This window comes from Atractosteus spatula, chromosome 26 (assembly GCF_055471065.1).
Source record: "Atractosteus spatula isolate fAtrSpa1 chromosome 26, fAtrSpa1.hap1, whole genome shotgun sequence".
NCBI classification, from domain to species: domain Eukaryota; kingdom Metazoa; phylum Chordata; class Actinopteri; order Semionotiformes; family Lepisosteidae; genus Atractosteus; species Atractosteus spatula.
The window spans coordinates 10,409,023-10,417,957 of record NC_142731.1 but is presented as its reverse complement, the minus strand read 5'-3'; the positions used below and the strand labels follow the sequence as shown (position 1 = coordinate 10,417,957).

Genomic DNA, 8,935 nt, shown 5'->3' with positions numbered 1-8,935 from the left:
GCTTTACAATGTTTTATTTGATGCAATGGTGATATGGGCTTGTTACACAGAGCAAAGTGCTTTGAGATGATTGTTTTGAAATGTGTTAGAAAGTTTATTGTCACTGGGCGTGCGGAGTTTTTGCCAGGACGTCTGCTCGCCACCCAGGGGGCGCTGCAGGCATGCGATGTGGAAAGGGAAAAAAAAGAGACAGAGGAAGCAGGTGGCGTGAAATTGAGATCTCAAGTCTTGGGACGAGTGAAGAACATCCTCATTAATAGCCTCTGCTGGGATGGGAATCCCTTTAATTTCTCTGAGACAGAAAGAAGAACATGATGATTTTGAAGAATAGGAGCCTGGGATTTGCCACAGCTTCTGAGATTTTGTGATTTATTTTTTGCTGGACTCTAACGTGTAATTAAGAATATACCTACTGGACAGTCATGCGACCAATAGTATCTCAGAAGCACCACTAGCATAAATGAAGTCCTGAAGACTATATGGAGAAACCGCTTAGAGTTCTCAAGTGGACACAATGATCCCAGAGTGTGAAGATTAAAACTGTGACAGTGATCACAAAAACAAGAACTTATATTTTGATACTGCTGGTTCCCTCAGCAGATCCTCATGCTCTTGAGTGGAGAATTTAGATTCCACCTGAATCAAGGAACCCTAGTATGCAATCTATACCAGCACCCTAAGGAGTTTGCTTGTAACAATAGTGCATATCAAAGCATGGTGAAGTACACTGTGTATCATAAGAAACCTATCACCTGCTACATGTGTAGCTTTTAGAAGAAAGTACGCAGATTTCTGATGTCTCGACTTATTGATCATTCTTACAGGCTGTGATACACTTGTGTGACTGGTCACAGCCTGCACTGGAGTGTGTACTGACCCAGCCTGGACAGGAGTGTGTAGTGACCACAGCCTGCACTGGAGTGTGTACTAACCAGAACCTGCACTGGAGTGTGTACTGACCACAGCCTGTACAGGAGTGTGTACTGACCACAGCCTACACTGGAGTGTGAACTGACCACAGCCTGTACAGGAGTGTGTACTGACCACAGCCTGCACTGGAGTGTGAACTGACCACAGCCTGCACTGGAGTGTGTACTGACCACAGCCTGCACTGGAGTGTGAACTGACCACAGCCTGCACTGGAGTGTGTACTGACCACAGCCTGTACAGGAGTGTGTACTGACCACAGCCTGCACTGGAGTGTGTACTGACCACAGCCTGTACAAGAGTGTGTACTGACCACAGCCTGCACTGGAGTGTGTACTGACCACAGCCTGCACTGGAGTGTGAACTGACCACAGCCTGTACAGGAGTGTGTACTGACCACAGGGTTCTATTTGAAGAGAGGTTAACCTGCCAGCATGGTGCTGCAATGGTCCAGCTCTGGACCTACAGCCCTCCCTCACAGTGGCCTGACCCGCAGGTTTGAGCAGCCCGATGTTTCAGAACCGGACTGAAACGTCACTCAGTGCCCAGCCTGGTAAAGCTACATGTGGGAATCGTCCATCTGTCTTGTAACAAAGCCACTTTACTTCCCCACCACAAAACCACACTGACTCACAGGTAGTGAGTTTATCCTGAGAATAATCAATATTCTTTTCCTGTTACAAAGACCAAAACTGACGGCCATTTAAGTCTGGCTGAATGTATGAGGCTACAGATTACGAACATATTAGACAGATCAAATTATTTTTGCTCACAGCGCCGTTGCAGGGTGCACAACATTTACTGTGGCATCCCTGCCTCTCTGTCTAGAAATGCTGTATCCATTTTATGGGGTGCATATTCATGGCAGACTTGTTGCTTCTATACAGGGCTTTTAAAAACAGAACTGCGAGGACAAGGAGTTCAAACAAACTCAGACTTGACGGTTCAGTTGCAGGGTGAGTTGCTGCAGTGGACGTTTCTCCTGGGGCTGCTGGTCCAGTCAGGCAGCAGCTCTGCTTGCACAAGCTGCAGGGACTCTGGGGTGCGGACTCCCCCTTCTTCAGGAGATGTGGAGACTGAAGTTTTGCACTTGAGAACTCATTGGCATAACCATAACCATTTCCATGACAGGTTTGGTGATGAAGTATTTCGGCTCCAGCACAGACTTGCAGGCTTTTTGTTGGTTTCATTCCTTGAATTATTTACTTGTCACCTGAAGCCCCTGCAGGCTGATTCCTTTCTCTCGCTGCTGCTCTTGGTGTTCTGGGAGGAGCTCCCCCCCCTGCCCTGCCCTGCCCTCCCCTCGCCAGGACAGGATATAAGCAGCAGCTGCAGACCCCGGCTCCAGTCACTCTCCTCCTGCAGCAGAGCAGAGCCCAACTACAGCACCAGCCCTCAGCTTCGAGATGTCTTTCATCAGCAGCCGCGGCTACGCGTCCTCCGGGAGCTCCTTCCGGGCCTCCTCTGGCTCGTCCCTGTCCGGGGGCGGCCGGATCAGCTCCGGCCGGGCGGCCAGCATGTACGGGGGCTCGGGAGGCTCCGGCACCCGCATCTCCAGCTCCTCGGCCTCCTTCTCCATGGCCTCCAGGGGCGGCGGCGGCGGCGGCGGCGGCGCTGGCGCTGGCTACGGCTGGGCCGGCGTGATGGACGGCAGCGCGGGGGGCTCCGGCGACTCGTCCACCGTGGGCCTGAACGAGAAGGCCACCATGCAGAACCTGAACGACCGCCTGGCCACCTACCTGGATAAGGTGCGCTCGCTGGAGGCCGCCAACGGCGAGCTGGAGCTGAAGATCCGCCAGTTCATGGAGCAGAAGACCTCTCCCTCCGGCCGCGACTACAGCGCCTACTACGCCACCATCGAAGACCTGCAGGGCAAGGTAATGCCGCACAGCCCCTTTGTGCCAGCGCACAGCTGGTACCACAGTCCACACCCGCATCGGGCAGCCTGACCGCAATGCACTAGGCATTTAAAACGATTCCTTTGCGTGCCTGACAGGTATTGATTTGTTAAGACGACAGACAATGGTGTTGTAGTAAAAGTTCAATATCAGTGCAGACCTGAAGCCGCCCAGACCCTGTGTGGCATCCTGGGTAACTGTCCACAGGCAGCATTGAGCCCCAGATCACCACAGGCCTCTAGGGTTGAACATGTCGAGGGTTTGGAACTGATTGTTGCAAAGAAAAAGGATTCAAAAGCACAAGAGAATTTCATTTGTAGCAGTGGTTGTCAGTAATTGCTAGGTGTGGCACTGTCCATAGTTTACAGGTCTAAGGCGTTACTGCCCTCCCTGTCCTCTCTCCCTGTCACTGACCTGCACTGAGCCACAGCAAATGAAAGACTACACAAGGAGCAGAGAAGGTGAAATCCTAGAGTAATCAGAGTTCTGAGGCATGACACCTTACTGGGTCCATGCAAAGCACATGCCTGCTGTAGACAATGGGAAAACTACAAAACGTGTGCTACTGTAAAATTTCCAAAGGCCCGAGGCAGTCATGATCGTCTGTATCATACCACACAGCCTCCGGTGCTCGGTTTCACAGAAAGAAAAAAAGAGGCAAAGCAAATCCTTTATCTAAAGTAGTATCTAAAGATGTGTCAATGCATCTTTCTCTGAAAGAGAAATAAACCGCTCAGACCGAATGGGACTTGAGCAGAAGCAGACGTGAAATACTGTGGCCTTTGACCTGTGGTCACTGGAGATCTTTCAGGCCGGTGGTCATTGAGCTCACCTGGTCTGCAGGAGAACGAGCCTTGGGTCGGTGTGCGACTCTCTCTTCAGTGACGGGTTGGTCCTTTATGACCCCTCCCTGCCCATGAGAAACCTCAATGCCAGTCCCGATCTGCCTCCTGTCTGCAGGCTGCGCTGGGTTGTGGCTCAGACTCCTGAGGTACCCCGGTATGCGCCCACGCCCTCCCAGTTGTGCCAGCTGGTGCACAGTTATCGTCCTTATTTGCATGAACACAGCACCACAGGCTGTTCCTGTTCTGTGGGCCGCAGTAGCACTGCAGCTCCCTGCCCTCTCCTGCCACCCCTCAGGGCAAACTAAGCTATCCAAGAGTGAACAGCATTTCAGGGGCACAGATCCTGAGTTAGCATTGTCCCCTAAACCCCGACCAGAGACTTGCAAGACAAGACAGGCAGTCAAAGTGAACCTGATTAAAACCTGCATGTTTTGTTAAATCATATACTTTTATTTTCACATTCTGCAGCTGTGCAATGCATACACTCACACACTGGAGCAGACCCCAGTCTGATCACTGGGTCTAGTTATGCTGCTGTTACACCGACTGTATCATTCCTGCGTCAGAAGCAGGGGTTAACTGTGGTTAAAGCACAAACTCAGCAGATGTTTTAAAAAACTATTCAGAGCCTGAGAAGAAAAATCTGTTCTGAAATATGTCTCTGATGCAATTTCTCCCCCTTTGCAGATCCAGGATGCTACCCGTATCAACGGAGGCATTTACCTGAGCATCGACAACGCCAAGCTGGCAGCCGATGACTTCAAGCTGAAGTGAGTTTCACCCCTCCCTTGCCTCGCTGGGCGTTTGGGGCGCGCCCCGCTTCTCAGCACCTGTGAGGACACATGAAAAACTCAACATCAGATGCCGAGCCTTAAAATCTGTGCATAAAGAGACAGGCAGGAAAATAGATATCTAGGAGTTCTGTTTGTCGGGAGCTGGATTCTGCTCCAGCCTCTAATTTTCCTGTCCTCTGCATAATTCCTGGGTGTGTGTAGCCTGGGGGGAAGAGGGCGCGTGTCTCATCCACCCTGACACCTCCAATTGGGAGCGTAGCCAAGCCGCCAGGCAGAGCTCGCGTTTGCAGCCGGGTTAATGGTTATCACGTTTGCTCTTCGTGAGATGATATAGTGCTTCATGAGCTAAGCAATGCTGTTTCTACACAGTATGAGCGCTTGTATGCACAGCACAGAGAGAACCATAACTCTTCTGTAGCAGATATTACCTGTTGATCCCGCTGCATACACTAATACTAATCACACAGCAGTTAAATAACTGAGTATCTCGCTACATAAGGTGGTATTTTACAGAGGTGACACCTCTGTTAGTCACACTTAGCAATAGCCTGAAGGGTTTGGGATGCAGATCAAAACAGAACTTGAGCAAATCTTGAGTTCTTCTCCTTTGTACCAGTAGATTTACAGACAAGCTGCAGTCACTGTCCTGTGATTCATAAGCATAGTGTAGTGTAAACTGAGCAAGGCAGGGAGGAGAGGTGTGCACACACCCAGACAGCAGAAGGGCAATATCGTATCATGGGAAGTACGTTTGTGTTCAAACTGATACTTCTGCTCTGCAAGAAGGAGTCCATTAGATCTACTAAAACTGCAGGACCACACCCCAGTTTGCAGCCCCAATCTGTCCTTCCTGCCCCCAAAGCTGTGTCTGTGACAGTGCTGGTGTCTCCGTGTGGCCCGCAGGTACGATAACGAGCTGTCCATGCGCCAGTCCGTGGAGGCCGACATCGCCGGGCTGAGGAGAATGCTGGACGAGCTGACGCTGGCCAGAGCCGACCTGGAGCTGCAGATCGAGGGCCTGAAGGAGGAGCTGGTGTTCCTCAAGAAGAACCACGAGGAGGTGGGTGTGGGGTGTCCTGCTGGTCTTAAACCAACCACACCCCGTGTGCAGCCAAGCATGGCTTTCTAAGAAAGTATGACCGTCTGCAACAGGAGTGATTGCAAATGGTTTTCAAGAAGACATTAACCCCAAAGCTTGAGCATCAATGTCCTGTAATCACTGAGCATTTTAAATGATGCAACTACTTATTGTACATCTGTACTGAAGTGCATTACTTCTGATGCAATCAGTAAGGTAAAGGCTTGGTGCTGTGTCTTGCTTCAGTTTGCCTTGGCACAGCTGCAGGAGCGCCAGTGGGCTCTGCAGAGCGTGCGCTGAGCGGAGTGCAGGAGGGGGTGAGCTCATGGCTGATGAGGCCAGTCCACGCAGCACCAGGTGCAGGGCGCTGACCGGCCCGTCCCCTGTGTTTCAGGAGCTGCAGGCCGCGAGGACGCAGATGACTGGCCAGGTGAACGTGGAGGTGGACGCTGCGCCGCAGGAGGACCTGAACAAGGTCCTGGCTGAGATCCGGGAACAGTACGAAGCTCTGGCAGCTAAGAACCGCAGAGAGCTGGAGGCCTGGTTCCAGACCAAGGTAAGCAACAGCCCAGTGGTTCTCCATCACCGCTCACCGTAAAACTTTCATGATTACCAGCAGCTCTTCCACCTGATGTCACTCAGCTTTTCTTTCCACACTGGCAGGTGTGAAGATTCAGAAATACATTTGTAACAGCCAAAGCAGTGGAATCCTATTCATTTCTCAATGGCCGTGTGTTTTGCACAGAGGCGTCTCTCTCACCTCTCACTGCTGTTTCTCCCTCCTGCCCCGCAGACTGAGACGCTGAACAAGGAGGTGCAGTCGAGCACAGAGACCCTACAGACCAGCAAGTCAGAGATCACAGAGCTGAGACGCACGCTGCAGGGGCTGGAGATCGAGCTACAGTCTCAGCTCAGTATGGTGAGTCTACAGGACACCACACACTGCTGCACAGCTCAGACTGAGGCCACATCTGTGGCATATCTATAATGCTCTGTGTAGATGTGCCAGCGTGTGTTTGTCACCACAAACTCTTAACTCCCCTCTAGCTGGAACTATGTGACAGTGTGCCATAGACTGAGCATATATATACTGCTTTGTTTACTCCAGTTTGTATCCTGCTCTATCGTGTTTTTCCATTTCATCAGGCTTCAAGACCCTTGCCTCTGTTTTTACACTCCACTGCTAACTGTCCCTTTGTGTCCCACAGAAACAATCTCTCGAGGGCACGCTGGCAGAGACGGAGGCTCGTTACTCTGCGCAGCTCATGAGTCTACAGATGCAGGTCAGCAGCTTGGAGGAACAGCTGATGCAGCTGCGAGCAGACATGGAGCGCCAGGGCGCCGAGTACCAGATGCTGCTGGACATCAAGACGCGGCTGGAGATGGAGATCGCGGAGTACCGGCGCCTGCTGGACGGAGAAGGGGGTGGCAGGTGAGGACTGCAGGGGTGGAGGTCACAAGCAACAGGGGACGGGCCTCATCGTTCCTCTTTGTATCAGAGCATGTCAAGCCTCAGAGGAGATGACCCTCACAGTTCCGGTGTGTTGATAGAAGTAAAAAACCTCCAGTTCAGTGAGAATTCACAGGTTAGACAGTGATAGGCATTCTGAATGAAGTTCACACACACCTCACCCTGAGGTACTGAGATACTGACCGTTGGCTCGTTTGTGCTCCAGTATCATCCACAGCAAAGATATCACAAAGGTCAGCTCGTCCCAGGACAGCAGCTCGTCCAGCAGCACCACGCGCAAGGTGGTGACCATCGTGGAAGAGGTGGTGGATGGGAAAGTGGTCAGCTCGTCCTCCCAGGAGTTGAAGCAGAAGCTGTGAGAGACACCCTGGAACAGCACAGCACTGACCGCTGCCCCTCCTGGCCAGAGAACACCACTGGAAATGTCATCTGTGCGCTGAAACTACTGCAATAAAAATGTTCTTTGGGTGTTGAAAGTAGCTCAGCGTGTGTTTAATCTGCTCCTTTCCTGTTTCGATTTTTTGAAAGCTGGTGCCTTGTCAGGGTTTTCGCTCATGGAAAGGTACTATGGTATTCAGAGCAAACAGAGTACAGAGAACAGACTGCAGAGTACAACTGGCATGATGGGATAGCGCGGGCCCACATAATGTGTGTGGAAGAGTGCAGATCATCTATGGGATATTTTTAGTTTGCTTTTTCAATTCAATTCAATTCAATTCAACTTTATTTGTCATTATACTTACACAGGTGCATAGTATAGTGAAAAGTGTTTCTCATTAGTTACTCAGGTGCAGTATATAAATAGAACAGAAGACAAGACAATAGACAGTAACACAATAACAATAACAGTGTAATTTTTCAGATGTCCTTATATTTCCAAATTATCCCCTCTCTTTATTTTATAAAAAAAACAGATAGATGGTACAGGCAGGTTAAAACCACAGCAAAAATGCAGGAAATCCATGCAACTCTACTACAAAAGTCAGCAAAGAGTGTCAGAACAGCAGCTCAACCTCAGAGCAGTGACTCCTTTCTCCTCTTGCAATGCCGGCTGCTCTATTGCTTGGCTGTCTCAGACATGAGCTCCTTTCTCTACGGAAGGAGAAGAAGGGGGTTTGTTCCACATCTTTTCCCTGCTGATTTAGGGGTACAGCTCGGCACATTGAGTATTCAGCTCAATATCAGTAGATTTATATGGAAGCTTGCAGGCCATGTTTACTAACCTATCTGCTGATACTGGCGACAGCTGGCAAGTAATATAAATGTGTTTTATACCTGTTTTGAATAAAACCTCAGCTAACAGTGCTGATCTCCCAGCACCCAACATGGGAGAAATCTATTTTAAAATGAGCACAATGTGCTGGTAGTGCAGCACAATGTAATGTACTGTAAGTGGACAGGCCCAGATAATGTGTGTGGAAGGGTTCTGTCATCTTGTGGAGGTCAGCAATGGAATATTTTTATTCAGCTCAAATCTACTGTGAATTCCATTCCAAACCCTACCTGGCTAAGTAGGTTTGACAGCTACACGCCAGTTGCTCTCACATCTCTCCCAGTGAGGAGGCTGGGGAGAACAGCGATCCCCTGCAGTTTGCACGCAGAGTTGTTCAGTCTGCCCTCTCAGCAGCTTGATCAAACGAAGACATTTTTGTAAGGGTCTTATTTGATTAGTTAGTTGATTTGTTCTCCTTAATACAAGACAACAACCTTCGCGTGCACAGAAACTCTCAGCAAAGAACTTCAGTTTGAGCAATGACATGACACGATTCTTAGCAAACAGGTCTCAACAGGTCAGACTGGACGAATCGTTACGTGTGTAAGTATTCTTGATACTTCCACTGGGTCACTACAGGGCTGTGTTTTGACCCCTTTCTGCACAGTTTGTACACTAATGATTGTAAGAGCACAGGGTGCTCACACAG

At 50.1% G+C, this 8,935-nt stretch overlaps 1 protein-coding gene across 1 annotated transcript; it reads left to right on the top strand.

The window, feature by feature from the left end:
* Nucleotides 1-2,242: 2,242 nt before the first annotated feature.
* On the top strand, nucleotides 2,243-7,489 carry LOC148814849 (keratin, type I cytoskeletal 50 kDa-like). The gene is made up of 7 exons (XM_088906279.1): nucleotides 2,243-2,804; nucleotides 4,358-4,440; nucleotides 5,368-5,524; nucleotides 5,937-6,098; nucleotides 6,336-6,461; nucleotides 6,751-6,974; nucleotides 7,219-7,489. Exons 1-7 carry the CDS (start codon nucleotides 2,334-2,336, stop codon nucleotides 7,370-7,372), a joined length of 1,377 nt encoding a protein of 458 aa, XP_088762405.1. The 5' UTR covers nucleotides 2,243-2,333; the 3' UTR covers nucleotides 7,373-7,489.
* Nucleotides 7,490-8,935: the final 1,446 nt, after the last annotated feature.

What these genes read in the sequence shown, in the direction of transcription:
- LOC148814849 (XM_088906279.1), top strand. Translation starts at nt 2,334, where the DNA reads ATGTCTTTCATCAGCAGCCGCGGCTACGCGTCCTCCGGGAGCTCCTTC. An exon ending in TCGAAGACCTGCAGGGCAAG is followed by an intron (nt 2,805 to 4,357) that starts GTAATGCCGCAC and finishes CCCCCTTTGCAG; the next exon opens with ATCCAGGATGCTACCCGTAT. An exon ending in GCCGATGACTTCAAGCTGAA is followed by an intron (nt 4,441 to 5,367) that starts GTGAGTTTCACC and finishes TGTGGCCCGCAG; the next exon opens with GTACGATAACGAGCTGTCCA.